At 43.3% G+C, this 22,599-nt stretch overlaps 1 protein-coding gene across 13 annotated transcripts in view; it reads left to right on the plus strand.

The window, feature by feature from the left end:
- The first annotated feature begins 1,897 nt into the window (after positions 1 to 1,897).
- FAXC (failed axon connections homolog, metaxin like GST domain containing) overlaps positions 1,898 to 22,599 on the plus strand; it is a 68,808-nt gene continuing 48,106 nt past the window's right edge. For 4 of the 13 annotated variants that reach the window (XR_012433593.1, XM_015449052.4, XM_045391257.3 and 1 more), the window contains exons 1-3: positions 2,286 to 2,840; positions 9,289 to 9,424; positions 19,091 to 19,287. Coding sequence is in view for 11 of the 13 variants with exons in the window: in XM_015449052.4 (XP_015304538.1) it covers positions 2,575 to 2,840; positions 9,289 to 9,424; positions 19,091 to 19,287 (599 nt within the window). In the remaining 2 variants the exon portion in view is untranslated. Of the gene's footprint in view, positions 1,959 to 2,030; positions 2,244 to 2,285; positions 2,841 to 9,288; positions 9,425 to 19,090; positions 19,288 to 22,599 lie in introns of those variants that run through there. The other 9 variants (XR_012433594.1, XM_074037416.1, XM_045391258.3 and 6 more) reach the window with 6 other exon arrangements.

Consider the following 22,599-nt stretch of genomic DNA (forward strand, 5'->3'; position numbering starts at 1 on the left):
GCAGTGGCCGGATCTCAGCTCACTGCAAGCTCCGCCTCCCGGGTTTACGCCATTCTCCTGCCTCAGCCTCCCGAGTAGCTGGGACTACAGGCGCCCGCCACCTCGCCCGGCTAGTTTTTTTGTATTTTTTTTAGTAGAGACGGGGTTTCACCATGTTAGCCAGGATGGTCTCGATCTCCTGACCTTGTGATCCGCCCGTCTCGGCCTCCCAAAGTGCTGGGATTACAGGCTTGAGCCACCGCGCCCGGCCTGGTGTCTCGCTCTTGTTGCCCAGGCTGGAGTGCAAGGGCACAATCTCTCCTCACTGCGACCTCTGCCTCCCAGGTTCAAGCAATTCTCCTGCTTAGTCTTCAGAGTAGCTGGAATTACAGGCGCTCGCCACCACACCCGGCTAATTTTTTGTATTTTTAGTAGAGACAGAGTTTCACCATGTTGGCCAGGCTGATCTCGAACTCCCGACCTTAGGTGATCCACCAGCCTCGGCCTCCCAAAGTGTTGGGATTACAGGTGTGAACCACCTGCGCCCAGCCCACGTCTGCTTCTTAAAGACTTTCACTGCAGTGTTCTTCTAAAAATGTAAACCATGTTTGAACCAGAGACCAGTTGATGCTCAACAGTTGTCTGATACTCCCAGGAAGCAGCAGTGGGCCCCCGGCCTGCATGTGTGGGTGGGGCAGGTCACCATGAGTGAGAGCCAATTGTAGTCAGTGTCTTTCTGGGATAAAAATACTATACTTCTTCTGGTTTCTAACTTGTTTTTGGGCATTAGGTTTGTCAGGATTGACTCTCCCTTTTGCCTTCCATATTCTTCCACTCAAGGTAATTTATGCCCATCCCCATGCCTAGACCTAGATACACAAATAATGTGATCCCAAGTACTAAACTTATATTCTTTAAATATTGGCTCAGTGTTCACTGAGAGCAAAGACTGAGTGCTCTGTGGGAAGGGCACAGAAGGAGCATGGAGAATCCCTGGTGCCAGCCCTCCTTGTTCCCTCTTCCGGAGCACTGCAGCTCTGGTCCCAAACTTAACTACTCTGCTTCTTGCCGACAAGGCCAGGCAGCTTTCTGGTCTCTCTCCTTGCAAGATCGGCTGGTGACCACCTCAGTCACCCCAGGAGGTCGCTGGGTTTCACTCCTTACAACCTACTCATGGGAGCTTCACCTAAAACCACACACATTACTTCTTCCTGGGAGGTCACATGTTCCCAGGAGTGTCTGGGGCGTCTCACACGCTGGTGCCTAGGCATCAGCTGACTAGCCCCTCCCCGTCTCGTTGAGGCCACACGTCCATATTTATCATTTTTTAACAATATGACCACACTCCTTGCCTGTTCTAAGGGGCTAGTGTGGCAGGAGAGGAAAAAAGGGGGGAGTCCTTTTGCACCTCAATCTCTGTCCCCAGGCAAAAGTCTGGCGGTTTCTTTTATCCATCCTTCCACCTTAAGAGTGATGAACCTCCACTGTCCTGTTTCCTTTTTCAGTTCTTCCAATTTAAAATTATCCATGCTCTTGCTAAAATCTGTGCATATATTACAAGCGTCTATTCTTTGTACTTATGAACTTTAATAAATGAAGTTAAAGGAAAAAAATACACTGAACACACACACAGTTGTTAGATTTTCTTAACCAAAAGAGGGACCCCCGCCCCCCCAACCAAAACCCTGTATCAGCGAGTTCCCTGATAGTGACTTCAAAGAGGAAAGACTTGAAGTGGGTTTGTCAGAGAAATCTCTCTAGGTATTTTGTTATTTGTCAAACCAGACATCTCGTCCCTGCGAACACCTGGTCAATCTCGAGGTAACTGTGTAATGTAATAAGAGTGTTTTTTACACATTATGCAAATACACAGCGCTTTCCTGATGGCCAGAACAATCTGATTCCCGACTTTAATCCCGGCCCCCGCTCCCAGCCCCCGCCTGGTGGCGTCTCCTGCCCGCAGCTCCGCGCCGCCCCAGGTGAGTCCTGCGCGTTCCCCGCTCTGGGGCCCGCGGGAGGGGCTGGAGCGCAGGCGGAGGGCGGGCCGGGGTAGGGGAGGACCAGGATCCGGGCCCCGACTGCAGCTTCCTCACGGTGAAGCCGCATTTCCAGGCACCTCCGCCGCCCTTGCCCGCGCGCGGCGAGCGGTTTTTGGGCGTGCCGCCTGGAAGCGCGGAGCCCGCCCGGCGCGCCCCAGCCCTGCAGATCCGGCCCCGGCGGAGGCGGCCGGACCGCGGAGATGCGGGGCGGGGGCAGGGCGCGGGGTAGGTGACTTTATCCCGCCTCTGTTTGCCTGCCCCGGGGAGCAATGACATCACGCGGCCTTCTCCAGGCGCCGACACAAAGAGCGGGGCGGAGAGGCCGCTGCGGGGGGAGCCGGCGGCCGCTGCTGCCGCCCAGGGCTCTGGGGCCCCGCCGGCCAGGCCCGCAGTCCGCGGCCAGCGTCCTTCCTCCTCCTCCTCCTCTGCCGCCGCCTCCTCAGTCGCCGCCGCCCGCGTCCTCCGCGCGCCTCTGAGCCCGCGCCGGGCCGCGCCGGCCCCTTCCCATGCAGGCGGCGCGGGCCCTGGGAGGGGCGCCCGGAGCCAGCCGCGCAGCATGCACTGGGGGGTTGGCTTTGCTTCGTCCAGGCCGTGCGTGGTGGATCTGAGCTGGAACCAGAGCATCTCCTTCTTCGGCTGGTGGGCCGGGTCCGAGGAGCCCTTCTCCTTTTATGGGGACATCATCGCTTTCCCTTTGCAGGATTACGGTGGGATCATGGCAGGGCTGGGCTCCGATCCCTGGTGGAAGAAAACCCTTTACTTGACCGGGGGAGCTTTGCTGGCCGCAGCTGCGTATCTGCTCCACGAACTCCTGGTCATTAGGTGAGCCGGAGAGAGGGACCCGCACAGGGGCGCCGAGAGGGGCACCTGACTAGGGCAGGGCTGGCGCGAGGGGGGCCCCTGCCAGCCCCTCGGTCACGCTGCCCAGATGCCCAAGCGTCCTGCAGTTACCTTTCCCTAAAGGCATTCGGTGGTCACCTGGCCGTGAGGGGCAGTTTGGAGTTGAAAGGAGAATTAAACCGGTGCTGGGAGGGAAAAACATTTGTCTCCCAAAATGCTCTGGGTCACTTGTCGTTATCTATTAAGAAATGTCCTTAGGAGGAGGATCTAAGTGCAGTGTGTTTGCAACAATAGAATTGGGCCCTGCAGAAATAGGTTACACTTTTATGAAATGCCTTGTTTATAAGTAATAATGCTGGAATATTAACTGCTAACCTTATCTTTTACTTAAAGGTTAGTTCTTCACCATCCTTCCCTAAATGTCAACATCAAAAGGCTGAAAAATTGCAAAAGCTCCAGAAACCTGCGGGTCCCTGTTAAAGATGCATGACCAAGTGTAGTGGTGTGCAGCTTTGATGCAGCCTTAACCTGGTTCTCTGCTTCTCTGGTATTGAACGCCAAGCACCATCTTCAGGCTTAGATGTCATTGTTGTGTGAGCAGTAGGACAGGCTAGCACATGGGTGTGTTGGGCATAACACGGAGTCGCCCAGTGCCGTAAACAGTTGCATCCGCTGCCGCAGAATGTTTACAAGATTGAGTTGGAAATACCAGAAAATGGAGGCCCCTGTTGTTGATACATCCAACCGGCACGAGATTTTTGTTTGGGTAGAGTAATACCACAGGGCACTGAGACAGTCGTTTGGCTAATTGATACATCAGTTAATGGTTAAAATTTACGTGCATTTGAGCCCTCCGTCACTGGAAGATTACCAGAAGCCCAGTTTTCAATAGCTCAGAATGTCCCTTTGCCAGTATTTTCAAAAGTGGAAGAAATGTGTCCACACTGCCTTATTCCAGTGGAGGAATCCTACACAATAGGTTATAAACAAAGACAGTGATAGGTGACCTTTACTAGCCTGCAGGGATCCGAGAAGATTATTGTGATAGCCTAATGTAGGTATTTGGCTTAACATACATATTTTGAATAGTTGCCATCTCTGAGAGGGTAGGAAATCATTTAGGTTTGGGGAAATGTATTGGTTTTCATATTATTTAGCCATATTTGAGGAAGTTTATTTTAAGCTTGTTGCACATTTAATTCTCTCACTTAACACATTGCTTTGAATCTAGCTGAACCAAACAAAAAAATTTGAAGAGAATTATCTCTCTAGATTATTTGTTAATTGTGCTAGTTTTAGAACTGTATTTCAAGTTAGATTTCAAGCTACCTAAAGAACTAAAACATTTGGGCAGCAATTTAAATGGTAACCCAGTTGTTTCTCAGTTGTATTCTAGTCTAAAGCCCTTGAGGAGATCCCGAACCATGAGACTTCTCAGCAGTGGAGGGAGTGAAGGCTTCACAGGACCAATTTTAAAACAGAGCTTAAATGACCTTGCAGAAACGGTATGGAGCTCAGCTCCCACTCTGGAGTAGGCCATGCCCTGGCAGGTGTGGTCACTGGAGCCTGAAGCGCTCTCTGCCCACAGATAGCTCCTAACTCATTTAGGGGACTATAAACCTCAGCACTGGATGCTTATTTGGACTAAGGAGTTTAATCCTAGGTTGATTCATTTTTCTTTTTTTTTTTTTGTTTTTTCTTTTGAGACATAGTCTCGCTCTCATCCATGCTGGAGTGCAGTGGCTTGATCTCAGCTCACTGCAACCTGTGCCTCCCTGGTTCAAGCGATTCTCCTGGCTCAGCCTCCTGAGTAGCTGGGATTACAGGCATGCACCACCGCTTCTGGATAATTTTTGTGTTTTTAGTAGAGATGGGGTTTCACCATGTTGGCCAGGCTGTTCTTGAACTCCTGGGCTCAAGCGATCCTCTGGCCTCAGTCTGCTGAGTTGCTGGGATTACAGGCATGAACCATTACACCTGGCTAATTTTTTTTTTAACTTTTTTGTGGAGATGGGGTCTCACGGTATTGCCCAGGCTGGTCTCAAACTCCTGGCCTCAAGCAGTCCTCCCTCCTTGGCTTCCCAAAGTGTTGGGTTTATAGGTGTGAGCCACCATGCTTGGCCAGTTTTGTTTCTGGACTAATGTTTGAGTTGAATTAGACATCTCTGAAGTAATGCAAACAATGAAGAAGGGCTATTTGTGAACACTGAGTAGAGACTTTGCATATATGGGCTTTGCATGTGTGACTGCATTTATTCCTGGCAACTGTTGTTTGAAGCTTGACACCCGTTTCATAGATAAGGAAATTGTAGCTCAGGGAGGTTAAGCAACTTGCCCAAGGTCACACAGTTAAGAGTAGCAGGATCTAGATTCATATCAGAGCCTGCATTTTTTTTTTTTTTTTTTTTTGAGACGGAGTCTCGCTCTGTCACCCAGGCTGGAGTGCAGTGGCCGGATCTCAGCTCACTGCAAGCTCCGCCTCCCGGGTTCACGCCATTCTCCTGCCTCAGCCTCCCGAGTAGCTGGGACTACAGGCGACCGCCACCTCACCCGACTAGTTTTTTGTATTTTTTTTAGTAGAGACGGGGTTTCACCGTGTTAGCCAGGATGGTCTCGATCTCCTGACCTCGTGATCCGCCCGTCTCGGCCTCCCAAAGTGCTGGGATTACAGGCTTGAGCCACCGCGCCCGGCGAGCCTGCATTTTTTTAACCACTGCCTCTTAGATAGTATCTACTTTGGCTGGGCGCTGTGGTTTACGCCTGTAATCCCAGCACTTTGGGAGGCCGAGGCGGGTGGATCACGAGGTCAAGAGATAGAGACCATCCTGGTCAACATTGTGAAACCCCGTCTCTACTAAAAACAAACAAAAACAAAAATTAGCCTGGCATGGTAGCACACTCCTGTAGTCCTACAGCTACTCGGGAAGCTGAGGCAGGAGAATCGGTTGAACCTGGGAGGCGGAGGTTGCAGTGAGCTGAGATCGTGCCACTGCACTCCAGCCTGGCGAGAGAGCGAAACTCCGTCTCAAAAAAAAAAAAAAAAAAAAAAAAAAAAAAAAAGTACCTACTTTGAAATCAGTTTTGTTGAAAGAAGAGGAAGGAAGAGCAATGTGGAGAACTGAAGCATCGCTCAGGAAGACAGACCTGTAGCAGGTGCCTTTCTTGCAGCCTCTAGGGGAAGAGGAGTGGAGGGGCAAAGGGAAAAAAACAGGCAGGAAGGGCGAAGACCAAGGCTTTAGAGGTTACATGATAGCTACCTCCACTAAGGTGAAATCTAGGTTTCAACAGTCTTTGTAATTTAGGCAGAGAACAGAACAAAATCTGAAATATGTGATATGGAAAATACACCTTAAAATGACTTCCCTGAGTTTACTGGCTATTGTAAACTCTTCCCCAGCCTACCTGGATTTTCTGCTGCATAGACATAACCTTAATCTATGACTGTGTCTCTAGAGTGGAAGAGTAAAGTTGACAGGTGAGAATTATTTAGGATGTTTAATTAATGAATATAACCAAAGTAGGTTTTTGGGGGTTTTATCCATGTTTTTTTAGCACCATATTTTTAAATAAATATTGTTCCAACACACTACTTTGTTTTCCCTGAGTAGAGATAGCTTGGCAGCTGTCTTAAATTCAATCAGGCTTTGGAAATTTTTGTTTGTAAATTGAATGACTAAGTAATAACTTCATTACCAGTGCTTATTTGCACTTTTGACACACAGGGTCAGCCTCTTCTAGAACATTTAGTTGGTGAATCAACATCTGATCTCTGCAAACTAACAAATCATCAGCTGTATACAGAGGCATGTTCATCTGTGATATCGTTAGCCCCAGGAATAGTAGTAAACTAGCTAGTTAATGCTCTATGGGTGTCCTCTTCTACAAACTTTATGATAAGGTCACTTTATAAAATACAGCTGTGCGGGAAACAACTCACTCAATCGTCTGATCCTAAATTAGAGAGGAGTTTCTGACATATTGGAGGGAGGGCTCTGGAGCCACACTGTCTGGGTTCAAATTCAGACTCTGTCTGTAACCAACCACATAACCCTGGATATGACAGTAAGCTCTTGATGACTCAGTTTTCTCATCTGTAAAATGGTAATAGTAGTAGTAGCTTTTCTCATAGTTGATTAAATGAGTTAACACGTGACATGCTTAGAACAGAGTTTGTCATGGTCAAAATTCAGTAAAACTTGGCCATCATTAGCTGTGACTTTTATCAGAAAGTTCCAGGCTTCAGTGGTCTGAGTCAAACTGGCAGCTTTAATACAACTAACTGAGGAATTGCCCATTTTGGTGGCCTTGAAGTGCTTAAGAGCTGGAAACTGGAGTTATTTCAGAGTCAATCTTAAATTGATGTTCCTTAGGCAAGTTGTTTAACGTCTTTGAGCTTCAATTTTCTTATCTACTATAAAATAGTATAGTATGATATGCCGAATTTAAACTATAACAATACCCATTCTAAAGTGTCATTGTCAGAATTAAATAAGTTAATATATATAATATATATAAAGTCATTAGCATATGCTTGGTAGATAATTAGTATCCATTCTTAGTATGACATGGCCCAAATTAACAATTAGAATTAGATCGTTCTGGCTGATGGAGCAGGGATTTTTTGTTTGTCTTCTCTCCTGTCAGTTCTGAAATTTTTGTCTGGTTAATTTACATGAAAATACCACTTTGTGATGGGAATTATTTGACTGGACAAAATCAGTTAATTGTCAAATCTATGCAGTCTTGGAACATCATCTAAATGAGTTCTTGATTTTAAAATCTGACTTCCCAAACATTCCATCTAAATGAAAACATTTCTTTTATAGTAAATATTGCCAGAAAGCAGCAAATATTTTTATTTTTTTGACTTGACAGATATTTTCAAAATGAGTCTGAATTGTGAAGTTGAATGGGCCCTTGGGTGGTAAACTTTTCAAGAGAGTTTGTTTTATTAAATGGGGATCTGCAGGAAGTGGGCATCCATGTGATGAAGAGACAAAGAAATTATTCTTGCTTGGGTAGAAAGAAGCAGGTGTGGCGTTGTACTGGGAACAATGCGAGGGAACCAGAGGCTCAGGGAGGGCCAAGGGGAAGGAAGAGTGAAGTTTATCTGACTGGGAATCGGCTGGGTCAAATGAAGATGGAAATTGCAAAAGGGTCCCGAGGAGTGGGGTATGAATGGGGCTGTGTGGAATGATGAGCTTGCAGGGATGAGACCATATCTCTTTGGATGAGAATAAATTCCACTATTACTTAATGCTTGATAGTTCACTAAATAGTTACAGTATTGCCTTATGTAATCCTCATGATAATCCATACAGAATTGGTACTGTCCTCACTCTCCAGGTGAAGATGGTGGAGAGATCTAGGCTAATGTGGCCAGTAAGGGAAGCAGGGCTTGGATTTGACACCAGGTGTCCAGACTTGGAATCCAGCATTCATTCCATTATGTAGTGGTTATTGAAAAACTGTATGCAGGGAAGTCCTCCTCACCCAAAAGAATAGCCAAAGGAAAAGATGGATGCGTGGCTGAGACAGAAGAAAGGGGAAAAGCAGGGGTACTAAAATACATGCTGTATGGTAAAAGTGGGGATGCTGGGAAGGCAGAAAATAAGGAAGACAGAGCTAGAGAGAGAGCATCCAGAAGGCGGGTTCCACGGCGTTACAGGTGAAAGAAGGGTTAGGTGAGGGCATGGGCAGTTGGGAAGAGGGACAAGAATATTCAGTCTCAGTTTCCCTACAGACTTGGGTCATAGCAGAGCAAATCTGCACTGTTATTCCTGGGTCTTCTGGATGAATAGACTGTTTCATGGTATAGTCTAATGGCCAAAAACACAGACTCTGACTTCTTGATTCAGTGCCCATTCTGCCATTTACTAGCACTGTGACTTTGGGCAAGTTAATCCTCTGTGCCTGGATTTCCTCATCTATAAAACATGGTTAGCAGTAGTACCTACTTCATAAGGTTATTATGAAGATTAAAGGAGATAAGACCCGTGAGACCCTCAGAACAATGTGTGACACACAGCAAGCACAGAGTATCATTTTTATCCATCCAGCTTGTCCCTGGCAGGTAAACACAGCCGGCTGGAGAATAGGTGGACCAGTACCAGAAAATGTTCTTGTTGCCCAGAGGCCATAGGTAACAGAAGGAGGTTGGTTGGTGTATAGTTACTTTGCTGAGCCACTGGGGTCGTGGTAATATCATGGGAGTTTGTAAGGTTCTCTTGTGTTTTGACTAAGCTTCCATGAGTGCTGGGTGAGGTAAGCCCCTTCGACAAAGTGGTTGCTGGGTGAGGTAAGCCCCTGTGACAAACAGATCTGCTTGTTCACTGAGGAGCTACAACCCTGCAGGGTCCTCTCAAGAAGTAAGGGAACTGAATGTGGATAACATGTGGATTGTTCTTTATTTCTGTTTTGGTTTTGACAGGAAACAGCAAGAGATTGACTCTAAAGATGCTATTATTTTACATCAGTTTGCAAGACCTAACAATGGTGTTCCCAGTTTATCTCCTTTCTGTTTAAAAATGGAAACTTATTTAAGGATGGCTGACTTACCGTATCAGGTACTTGTGTGCAAATATGTTTTCTTCTTATGACATCAGTATCAGGGGATGAGTATTTAACTAAAGGGGGGAATATTTCATCTCACACAGTGGATGCCAGAGGGGATGGGAGCTGAAACTAGCAGTGCCTAGTCCTTGGTAAGAGGGAAATAAAATACTTGGTTCCAGAGTCTGTTGATTTTTACAGATCCAATTTAATGATGGATCAAGAAGGTCTAAACTTTCGAGAGACTCAGCGCCATGATATTTTTCTTTAACAGAGTATTCTTTGGGCTGGGTGTGGTGGCTCACACCTGTAATCCCAGCACTTTGGGAGACTGAGGCAGGCGGATCACTTGAGGTCAGGAGTCTGAGACCAGCCTGGCCAACATGGTGAAACCCTGTCTCTACTGAAAATATACAAATTAGCCAGGCGTAGTGGCGGACCCCTGTAATCCCAGCTACCTGGGAGGCTGAGGCAGGAGAATCACTTGAACTGGGGAAGCAGAGGTTACAGTGAGCCGAGATTGCACCACTGCACTCCAGTCTGGGTGACAGAGCAAGACTCCATCTCAAAAAAAAAAAAAAAAGTATGCTTTGGTTAATAATTTTGACAGGCCTACTGGGCCTTGACAAAGATTGGTGTGCCACTGCCTGATGTGGTTTTTTTACTTTAGGTTTTAGTTTATTGACAGCATTGTATTTTGTCCCTCATGAATCTTGGGGGCAGAAGGCCCAGTACGCCATGAGGTAGATATTTGTATATGTAGTGAGAGCTTTTCCACAGCACTCCATGTTCTGTTTGTGTGACTTTCAGGGAAACACTTGTTCATTTTAGTAGGAAGTAAGGAAGAGGAATGTACTTAAAGGTATATATTTCTCTCTGAGTAATGCTTGAGCTGTGTCTCACAAAGTCAACATGCTGTGTTTTCATAGTCATTCAATTCTATGTATTTTTTTAAAAGTTCACTTATGTTTTTATTTTTAACCAAGTTCTAGCCATATGGAATTATTTTAAGCTTTGATTTTTGTTATCATTTTTAATTTTATGGTCAGAGAAGATAGTCTCTGTGATATTGATTCCTTGGAATTTACTGAAGCTTTGGCCTGGTTTGTAGTTACTTTTTAAAAATGTTGAAAATAATTACATATGCTCTGTTTGGATATAGAGCTCTATATATATCTACTTGCTTAAACATGTTTGGTGTATTATTTAGACCTTCTATATTTCTGCTTATTTTTTGTCTGCTGGTTCTAGCAGCTTCTGAAAGGAGCATGTTAAAATATTCAAGTGTATTTGTTGATTTGTCTCTTTCCTGTCATTCTCTCAGTTCTTGCTTTATGTTAGAGTATTTATATATTTTAGGTTACATTGTTAGGTACATATAAAAGTTCACATCTTTCACTCTTGTTTATTTTTCCAGTATGTATCATCCATTTATGTCTCTTACGATTTTTTAAAAATCTTGAATTCTGTGTTATTAGATATCGAGATAGATTCTCCAGCCTTCTTTTGGTTCATATTTGGTTAGGATATCTTTCTTCATCCTCTCTCTTTCTCTCCCTCTCTCTTTTTGTATTTGTTTCTTGCTTATATCTAATTGGAGAGTCTTTTAATTGGCAACTTTAATCCATTTACACTTATTGAAATGATTGTTTTATTAGAAATTATTTCTAATATCTTATTTAATATTTTTCTCCTTACTACATTTTAAAATTTTTTCTCATTTCCTGCTTTCTAATAGATAGATAATTTTTTCTCATTTAAAACAAATTATATTTTTATTGTTATTGTAGATACTCTTAAGACCCAAATTTGTGTTTATGCTCATTAATTTGTTAAATGTATTAAAGTCTGTATTTATTCTGTTATAATACAAACACATTAGCAGTTTACGTATACCTTGGGTCTCTCCCTTTCTTCCCAGCCCTCATTCCAGTTATGTTGCTGTTGTCTAAGATTTTAATTCTGGAGTTTTTCGGCCAGGCACGGTGGCTCACATTTGTAATCCTAGCACTTTGGGAGGCTTAGGCGGGTGGATCGCTTGAGACCAGGAGTTCAAGAGCAGCCTGGCCAACATGGTGAAACCCCATCTCTACGAAAAATACAAAAATTAGCCAGGCCTGGTGGTGTGCACCTGTAATCCCAGCTACTTGGGAGGCTGAGGTGGGAGAATTGCTTGAACCCAAGAGGCAGAGGTTGCAGTGAGCCAAGATCGCACCAATGCGCTCCAGCCTGTGTAACAGAACCAGACTCTGTCAAAAAAAAAAAAAAAAAAAGAAAAAGGAATTTAGCAGTTCTTTTCCTTTCTTTTTTATCCTTTTTAGACAACAAACTTTACTATGTTATTTGACTAGCCTTATTTACCATATATCTTATTCTAAAGGATTTATCTTTTTATTTGAGAACTTCCCTGATGAATATTTTTAGAGTGAGTCTTTACGTGGCAAACCTTCAGTGGCTTTGCATGCCTGAGAATATTGTTATTATACTCTCACATTTGATAAATTTATGTTCAAAGTTCTTTTCCTTCTATATTTTAAAAATATTAGTCTGGGCATGGTGGCTCATGCCTGTAATCCCAGCACTTTGGGAGGCTGAGACCAGTGGATCATTTGAGGTCAGGGGTTCGAGACCAGCCTGGCCAACATGGTGAAACCCCATCTCTATTAAAAATACAAAAATTAGGCCGGGCGCGGCGGCTCACGCCTGTAATCCCAGCACTTTGGGAGGCTGAGGCGGGTGGATCACGAGGTCAGGAGATCGAGACCATCCTGGCTAACACCGTGAAACCCTGTCTCTACTAAAAATATAAAAAATTAGCTGGGCGAGGTGGCGGGTGCCTATAGTCCCAGCTACTCGGGAGGCTGAGGCAGGAGAATGGCATGAACCCGGGAAGCAGAGCCTGCAGTGAGCCGAGATGGTGCCACAGCACTCCAGCCTGGGTGACAGCGAGACTCTGTCTCAAAAACAAGAATTAGCTGGGCGGTAGTGGCATGTGCCTGTAATCCCAGCTACTTGGGAGGCTGAGGCAGGAGTATCGCTTGAACTGGGGAGGCGGAGGTTATGGTGAGCCAAAATCACGCCACTGCACTCCAGTCTGGGAGACAGAGTGAGACCCTGCCTCAAAAAAAAAAAAAAGAAAAAAAAATTCATGTTTATCTCATTCTTCTTTCTCTTTCTCTCTAAATTATCTTAGAGTTTGTATTTAATCTTAATATTCTCAAGTTTCAATATGGCATGTGTTGGTGTGGCTCTTTATATATCCTGTTTGGTCCTTTATAAACTCTTATTATCTGAGGTCTTTCATCTCTTTTGAATTCTGGAGAATTAATGATCAATTTTCTTAAAATATTTCCTTTTCTTTTATGTTTGGTTTTCTCCCCCTTCCTCTTCCTTGATCCCTATTATCTGGATTTTGGAACCTCTGCTTCTATTTTCTGTATCTCTCTACTCTCTACTTGAATTCTTTTCTGCTTCTTTCTGGAAGCATTCCTCTCGCTGAGCTTCCTTTGCATTGCCCTGTGTGTGTTTGTTTGTTTGTTTTTGTATCCATCATACTATTTACCCCATCTATTGTGTTCTTTATTTCAACCTTTGTATTTTTCTTCTTAATGTTTTCTTTTAGTTTGTATTAGTAATCTCTTCCTTTATCCATTGGAGGATATTTGTTATGTTACTTAAATTTTTTGGTCTGTCCCAATAATTCTGCTTCATGTGATATAATTCAGTGCATTGCCCTTCTCATAGTAGTGGTACTTATCTAGTTATTTTGGTTTGAGAGCTCCTTTTGCCAGGGATGCCAACTTCTCTGCCTGGGAATTTGTACCGGACAAGGGCTAAAGCCCAGGCCACAGGTCCTGTACCTCTGAGGGATTTAAAAAAAGAAGGGAGGTGAGCCTCAGTCATCCCCAAACTACTCTGGTCCTTTTGCTTTGCTGCCACTCCCCCAAATGGCTCCTGCAGCTCTGGGGTTCATCTCTAGACTCTTACAAAGCAGCAACACTGGGAGGAGGTATTCTCCTCAGGTTGTAAGAGACCAACTGGGAGGTTGGAGGGGGTGGGCTCCCCACTCAGCCAAGCTTTTGCGTGCCCCGATAATGATATTACCCCTCCAGCTCCTGACTCCCCATAGCCTGTGCTTTTTGAGCCAGTTTCTGTAGAGAAGAGGGGAAGGGGGTGGCAGTGATCCTCCTCAGGCAATGCTGGGACAACATGGTTGACATGCTTTAGTTTGGTTAAGTGCTATAATGCAGGTCCTTTGGGGACATGGTGAAGTGGCACCGAGTCCAGACTTCAGATTGGGGCATCAGGGAGGACATGGGATGTTTGGGAACAGAAAGAGATTAGAAAGGGGATCTTCGTAACTGGTAACTGGAATGCACGGGGGGAGTCCAGAGAGAGCAGCAGGGAGAGGATTACTTAGGACTTGTGAAGACAGCAGTGGAGGAAACAAGGCCTGCGGCATCTAAATGCATTGGCTCATATTTGAGAGATCGTTGTTCAGCTTGGTGTTGGCAGTCAGCACTTGAAGATGTGTGTCACTTGGAGACTCAAATGGAAGGAAGAGATTGCTACCCAACAGCTACCTGTCTCTATTCCATCATCACTCTTGACCAGATTGCCTCACTTAGCCAGGACAGCTTTGGGGCAGTGGGAGTCCAAAACCTGAATTCTGTGCACTGCTGTCTCTGACTACTTTCAAGATCTTTTGTGCTCCCCCACCTTTGATAAAATAATCCTGTCGTTTGTGGTGGCTGCAGCAGCTGCCAGGCTTTTCTGCACTTTCCTTTCTGCCCTTCAAGCCGTCAAGCCCTGACTGCTGCAGACCTGTCTTTACCTGCAGCATATCTACCTTTCTTCACATTTTAGAGCAGCTACCTGTAGTTAGTGTAACTGGAGCCGTGGGACTATCCCTTGCTGTGAAGCCTGCAGCCATTACAGAGGTCTTCAAGAAGGGGCGTGCTTACCCCTTCCAAAATTATATTTCTTATTAAGTATATTTTTAAAGAAAGAATTGCATAGGGCTGTTTTTCTTCTGTGAGGTCTCTATGGAAGATAAATGGAGTGGGTGATGCTCGGGGGGTGACAGATTTTAGGTAAAAAAAAATGGTGCTGTGGTTTAGAAAGGGATGCTCTGTTGCAGGGGTTGGTGGTACCCTGATTCCCGTTTCCTTAGTGGGATTTGTATTGATGCAGTGGGTGTCTGGGGAATGCTGGGGAGTTCATTTCTTGGATTGATCAGTAGAGAAATATTTTGTCATGGACCCAGGGAGCTGTACCCTCTGCCCGTTCTTTTGCCTGTGCCATTTTAAAAAAAAAGATTAAAATGCCATGTTCCTCAGATCATGACTTTATATTAGAAGCTCTTGAATTTTTTAACCTAAATGGAATGGGAATGAATATTTGATGACCATTAGTTAGGAAATCAAAAGGCTTATTTTTAAAAAAAGCTCAATGTATTGAACACAGTTGTTATTATTTTTCTCTGTCAAGATATGAATATTGGGAGTTCAATTTTAAAATCTTTTTATTTTGTAATAATGGTAGACTTATAGGAAATTGCAAACAATGTACAGGGAGGTCCTAGGGATGTGGTTAATTTTTGAAAAACACAAAAATAGCTTTACTGTGTTTTCTGATTATGTGTAGATGATATATGGTCCTTAGAAAAATTCCAAACAGTACAAAACAATGTATGTGGAAAGTGAAAATTACTTGATATCCTACGAGCTAGAGATTATTATCATAACTGATATTTTGACTTTTCTTCCTTACATTTCTTCAGACATACATAAAGATACCTACATCATTTGATGTAAGTAGTTGTATAAGAAGCATACGTTTCACAAAAGAATTCTTTTTAAATAAGAGAAAGAAAAAAGAAAATGTTTCCTTTGGAGCTCTCTGCCTCGGCTGTCAGCCCTAACTTTTGATGTTGTATTTATTTGCTGATCTTGTCTCCCCTCCTGCGTCTTTTTCTTTCTAAGCTGCAAACAAAAGGATAGTACAGTGCACACCCCCATGCCCTTTACCTAGATTGTGATTGGTTAATACGACTTCTCCTTTACTTCCCCCCCTTTACATCTACAATTGTGCACAATGTTTTTGATAAACCATTTTAAAGTAAGTTGCAGAAATCCTGACACATCACCCTGCAATACTTCAACATGCAGCTCCGAAAAATAAGGACATTCTTCTTCAAAACTAAATAGATAATGGGTGTGTGGATTTCTTCAATGTGTCGTAATCCACACAGACTGCTCAAATTATTTCAAATTTAGCCAGTGGAAGATGACTCAAGATAGCTCCAGGGCGGAGTGAATATAATAGCTAGATATTTACCTAAAACCTATGGGTACAGTATATCAAATCAGAGTCCCAAGACTCTGGCATCTCTCTTAGAGTCTCAAGTTCTTCATCTCAAAATACTTCTGATGAAGGCACTGCACATCTTCTCATTTCATCCTAGCAACTGTTATTATCCCCACTCTACAGATGAGGAAATTGAGGTCCAGGGAGAATTAAGGGAGACCCAGGGAGGTCCAGGGTCACTCAGTGAATAAATGATGGAATGAGATTTTGAAACCCAAAGCCTATGGCCTTCACTGCCATGCTAATGATGTAGCATATGTGTGACTGCATCAGTCTCACCTGGGGCAGACTTGCAGAAGGAAACATCAGCTTGGAAAAAATACGGAGGATTTACCTATTTATCTTCTCAAAATTACTTTCAGAAACTACCCTCAGTGGATTAGTCAGAGTCTAATTGCTTAAATAAAAATAGTCCAGGAATTCTTCAATAGATGTAAAGAAGTTAAGAAAAATTATTTTTGGCCAGGTGTGGTGGCTCATGCCTGTAATCCCAGCACCTTGGGAGGCTGAGGAAGGAGGATCACAAGGAGTTCAAGATCCACCTGGGCAACACAGCAAGACCCTGTCTCAATTTTTTAGAAATAAAAATATTTAGGAAAAATTAAAAGGAAAAAAAAGAAAAAAAAATCAACATTTTTAACATACATTTTTTGGGCCAGGCATTGTGGCTTATGCCTGTAATCCCAGCAGTTTGGAAGCCTGAGGCAGGCAGATTCCTTGAGCCCTGGAGTTTGAGACCAGCGTGGGCAACATAGTGAGACACCCGTCTCTGTAAATTTTTTTTTATTTTAAAAATTGTACAACCACATTTAGAAAAATTGAAATGTATGGGAAAAAAAGATCTTTGGCATCTCACCTATAGTCTTCCCAATTACTTGTGACATGTTTGTGAGTCTCTCTTTTTTTTTTTTAATGTTTTTTCATTCATGTATGTTTACTTAGATGTAATCAGAGTGTCTCTAAAATGTTGTCTCTTGCTTTTTACCTAGCAATCAAAATATAATTGTTGATTGTGAAAACATACTAGAACTTCCATTTCCATAAGAATTGATTATTAATTTTGTTAGAAATACCAAAATTGTTAGAAATAGATAATCGGTGCTGCGAAGGAAAGTCAGCACGGAGACAAAAGATCTCTCAGCAAGGCCATCTTTACTTTCTGCAGAAAGGGTGCTCAGTTGCATATGGAACAATGGCGAGAGCACACCTAACAAAGGAAAAGCAGACATATTTATCCCTTAGGCATTTGGGTTGTCTTTACTGCTGTGTCCTGCATCCATTGGCTGGAGTGGGGCCTCACAGTCTTAAACTGATACCTGATTTGCTAATAGCCTAAAACTTTCCTAAATAGTTAAGTGCAAGGAAGAACAAAGAAGTTGCTTATGAAAGGTTTGAGGAAACAATAACATTTCCAAATAAGGAAGGGGCACAGGCTGTGAGCTGGAACTGCCTATGAGCAGGTCCAACAGTTACATAGGATAGGACTTAACAGAGTTACTAGCACAAAGCAAGGAGGCTTGAAGAAAGTTAGTCTTTAAAAGAAACTATTATTTCTAACACTTATGATTTATTCTTTAACAAGAAGGGGAACTTTGAAGAGGAAACTTTTTACTTTCTACAATTTTTATTCTATTTTAAAAAGTAGTCAAGATAAACATGTAACAAGTTCTCAGGGGAAAGGGTGGTCTAGAGGGAAGGCCCGATGTGTAAATAGTAACTCTGTAAGGGGAGGGGACTACACAATGTACAGTGGAGGCACAGAGGAAGGGCAAATAATGGTTGTATCCTGGGGAAATAGTTACATAACAAGGTGAGATTTGAACTGATTTTTTTTTTTAAAAAGCATGGATATGACTTTACAGAGGATGGAGAAAAGGATTCCTGTAAAAGGGGAAGAGTGCACAAAGTCAGGGAGGTGGGCAGACACCTTGATCTGGCTGGGTGGGGGCAGTTGGAATTCAGGAGACCAGAGGGACTTATATAGCCAATGAGACAGGGCAGGTGGGCAGTGGCTAGATGGTGGGTGTGGGTCTAGATTGCTGTGTGAAAAGGGGTAGTTTGTAGACTAGAGCTATTAAAGCCATTGGATAATTTTGAGCAGCAGCCTTCTTGGGTCTCATTTGCATTGTAAACAGTTCCCTCTGGTGGCAGTGTGGAGGATAGATTGCATCTGAGAATGACAAGAGTCCAGAAAGGGATGTATTAAGAGGATATGGATGGCATCAAGAGAAATCTGAAATAGGGGCTATGGTATGTGGTAAGTTTACACCTTTAGTATACAGATTACAAGAATGTTAGATGTATTAGCAACTTCTAGAAGTAGGTGACATTTCTCCTGGTTAACATCCGGGATAATGTCTAGAGAGGCATGTATGGTTGTGCAGGTTGCTCACTGCACAACAGTGCCTGGCCAAAGGGTGGGGGTGAAATCTTGACCCAGTTCTGTTTGCCAAGCCGCAAACCTAATGGACCATTTCCACCCAGAGGAAGTTCTATTTTCTAAAGTGCACAAAGGCAGTATGACTAACAGCAGCCCCTATAACATCCCCAATAGTAATTACCCCTTTTGAGGTTAGGCCTACTTTTATTCTTTAGAATAAGCAATGAGATAAAATATCAAGACACCAGGAGGCAGAGATCAGCCCAAATCCCCATTATTCCCTCTACCAACGACAGTTTGTCAAAAACACAGATTTCTGGGCACTATCCCCAGGATTCTGATCCAGAAGTCCAGGCTGGGGCACAGGAACCTGCATTTCTTAAGAGACACAGTAGCTGAGTCTGTTGTACATACTTTGTTAGACCTAAGCATTATAATTTTGGGGGACCGTTCATTTACAGTGTAGTAGTAGTATTATTCAGGTGTGAGATACTGGTTTTCACGTGAGGTCTTTGGTTAGTTGTCCAGTCAATACAGGCCTCCTTGTGGTTTATTTTCACTTTTTGAGTTTTTGAATTGTTTGTACATTAAAACTAGACTGACTATTACCAGGGTCATTTCAGCCCTTTCAATCTGCTACCCCCTACCCCCATCATCCCTTGCCCCTGGGGTCTTTTTTTTTTCTTTTCCATGATAAGCCAAAGTCCATGATCGAATCGATGGGAGAATAAAGTGATATCTTTATGTGCAGTTAAACAAGTTTTTTCCTAGAGTAACCGTGTATTGTCTTAGGAGTTTATGCCCTGAGTTCATTCACTTGAATAGTACTGTCACTATCAAACATAAGGTTGGAATGTTTGTTTCTATTAATCATACAGTGGAATTTAAATACAATATTGCTTTTCTCTTTTTAAAAATGTACTCTACTTAGAACTATTTTGGTGGAAAACTCTCTGCTCAAGGGAAAATGCCTTGGATTGAATATAATCATGAAAAAGTTTCTGGCACAGAATTCATAATTGACTTTCTGGAAGAGAAACTTGGAGTGAATTTAAACAAAAACCTTGGCCCTCATGAAAGAGCCATCTCCAGAGCGGTGACCAAGATGGTGGAGGAGCACTTCTACTGGTGAGTCCCCTCTGGAGTGTCCCCGTCCTTTCGAAGTAAGCCCCAAGTTCTGTTTCACTTTTCAGATCCTCTTTATACCTTTTCAGCAGTTTTCTACCTTAACAGTTTCGGATGAAATGAGTGGCTCAGTCGTCAAAGTTGTTATGACCGTTAAGTTTCTGGTTACCTAGACCAGGGGTCAGCAAACCATTTCTGTATAGGACCAGCCAGTAAATATTTTAGGCTTTGCTGGCTGTACGTCTCTTTTGCAACTAGTCAGCTCTGCTGTTTTATCACAGAAGCAGCTATAGAGAGTATGCCAACAAATGAGCATGACCGTGTTCCACTCAAACTTTATTATGGGTACTGAAACTTGAATTTCATTTAATGTACCATATCCTTCTTTTGATTTTTTTCAACCATTTAACAATGTAAAAACTTCTTAGCCTGTGGACTATAATTTGATGGGCCTTGATCTAGACTAGAACTTACTGAGTTGAGGAAGATAGTTCAATTGATTGGACTCAGGGCTTTTTACCAATACTGTATAAACTGTTGAATTAAAGTCATATTATGTCAGAGACTCAGAGGAGGGAATGGAAGACTAAGTCAAGATAAAATTCCTAGGGTTAGTTGTCCATAGATAACAAGAGCTTCTCTGTATTCCAGGAGTAAAGCATACTACTCCTTTCTGGATTTTCTTTGGCTTGATTGCAAAGTCCTAGGTTGTATTCCCCAAGTTTGAAGCGTCACACGAGTTGATGAGTTTTCCCTGTTCTGTTTTTTGTAGCCTTGAGCTGACAGTGGTACCACGTGAGTTAAGCAGATATGGTTCTTGCTTTACAAACTCATTAGTCATCTGGTTTTTAAAATTTTTCTTTCATCCATTTTCTGGAGTTTCTGCACCTTTCTCTGCACCCCAATAGCTAGAGAAAGTTTCTCTTGATTTCTGCAAACTTTATCTTTTTCCAAAGATTGAATTAAGAATTGTTAAGCCCACCGTTTTTGGCATTAATTGTTATCTGCAGGCAGATGCTGGCCCAGTAGCTTTTATTAAACCTCTCCCGCTGAGTGATACCCTCAGTGTGGGGTTGATTGGAGAAGGTTCTTCCTCTTCCTCCTCTCCCTGTTTCATTTATTCCCTCTCTTTGTAAATGGAGAACTTGCTGTTCCTATCTCTCGGATTTTAAGTGACCCTCTTCTTTTTCTCCTTTTACTTTTGATTCTTGCCCAGTTTATTCCAGGGCTGACCTAAGCTCCACTTCTACCCCCTCCTTGCTAAAGTGGTGATAGAGTGGGGAGCAAGGAGGGGGCTGGGGAGAGGCTGCAGACAGGGGTACAGATCAGTATGGAAGTAATCAGACTCAGTGTTCATGGAATGAACCTGGTCTTTTCCTTGTAATAGTGGTGGGGAACTGCTGGGGCTCCCCTCCCAAAGTGTGCAGCAGTCACAGTGGAACCAGAATGCATGACTGTGTCTGACATGCATAGCTTCCAGGAAAAACTTAGCTTCTGAGAAAAGCCTCGAGAAGAGCCCACCACACTTGCTTACTAGGCTCCAGTCAGTTCTGCCGCTATGAAGGGAAAGGGAGGACCCGCACAAGGCCACTTGACCCATGTGCCTTCCCTCGACATCAGCCCTCCAAGGCACTACATCATTTGATTGATGGGCCCATTGATTGCCAGAGCTGTCGCTTTGTTAGCTGTCTGAAAAGCTGAAAGCCATACATTTCAGTTGTCACTTTGGCTACAGCTCTTTGATTTCCATAATGGTTTAGAAAATATGTATTCCCATTAGAAAGTTTTTGACCCAGCAACATTTCCAACTACCACACATTACTACTTTTTGTTCTCTGTGTGTGTGCATATCATTTTATATAACTCTATTCCCTGCTAAAAGTTCATCCCTGCCCTGACCTTTCCATCTCTCCCTTCACCAGCCCCGAGCTGATACTCCATGTGGGGTGGAGTGTGGGCGGGGTGAGGGGTGGGGGCGAGAGTTGGAAAGTGTTACTCCATGGGAAAGGATCTTAATTTTGTGCACTGCAAATTCCCAAAGGCTTGGGGATCTGTTTGGGTCATATGTAGACTCTTCTAAGGACAATTTTATTTCTCTAATTCACTGTTTAATTTGAAAAGTGTTAGAGGAGTTAGGTATTATTTCTTGCTTATGTCTTCTCAATGGTTAATTTGAGGAAAAAATAGTGAAGGTGGGAGGAAAGGTCTTGATTGAGATACCTAATAAACTTTCAAAGCAACCCTGCTAATTCCCACAGTTCCATTTAGTCCCTAGTAGCGGAAGGAAAAACAAATCTGTTTCTTAAGGTTCTCAAGCCTTTAGCCAACTTCTTGCTTTGGGGAAACCCTGAAGAGACTTTTAAGAGAGCTCTAAATCCCAGTGGAGAAAAGAACCTCCTTTCGCCATGCCCGGGGCAGAGAATCTTCAGATACTCTTCCCTCAGGCGCCTCCCCTCCTCCCCTCTTCTGGTTCCAAGGCCACACACAAAATGTCTACCTGTGGAAGCTGAGGCCCAGCATATAGTGATCTGACCAAAATATGTAGGAAAATATTACAAGTATGAGCTTTCCATGATCTCTTGTTAAATTCTAATAGTCAGTGAGCTCCTAGGTTGTGTCTATACTCACAGAGCCAGGAGAAGAAATTTTATAAACCTACCTTGTTTGACTCAATAGATTCAATTATGTGGAGTTTTCATATGTTTATTTTGGCCTGAAACCTTAAAAACACCCCAGGCATGATTTTATGAAAAGTAAAGGCAATGGAAAGCTAGCATTGTTATGTTACATCACATAATTCCGAAATTGTTTTAGGTCTATTCAAATAAACACACTCAACTCTAAAGTGGCTTTTCTTCTGCCTGAAATCTATACACTGATGTCCCCCTTGCATTATAAAAACTATTATTGAAGATCATGAACACAGTTTTTAAAAATCCCCTTTGTTCTACTGAATGCTTAAGTACAGAGAACCTGGTGTAAAGGGAAGTCAGCTTGACACAAGGTCAAATTACTGGAATGAAACTGATTTTGGGTAACACACACTACAGCTTCTTCAGTGTGACATACTGCCCCCTTGTGGATGTCAGCGAGCGTCTTCAGAGTCTTTCAACCCCGTATGAGTATCATTTTCAGACTATCTAGTTATTTATAATATTTTCCCCCATAAAAATATAGGCATTAGGGCCAGTCATGGTGGCTCATGCTTGTAATCTCAGCACTTTGTAAAACTGTGGTGGGAGGACTGCTTGAGCCCAGGAGTTCGAGACCACCCTGGGCAACATGGCAAAACCCTCTCTCTACAAAACAGCCGGG

The sequence above is a fragment of the Macaca fascicularis genome, chromosome 4 (genome assembly GCF_037993035.2).
Source record: "Macaca fascicularis isolate 582-1 chromosome 4, T2T-MFA8v1.1".
Taxonomy (NCBI): Eukaryota; Metazoa; Chordata; class Mammalia; order Primates; family Cercopithecidae; genus Macaca; species Macaca fascicularis.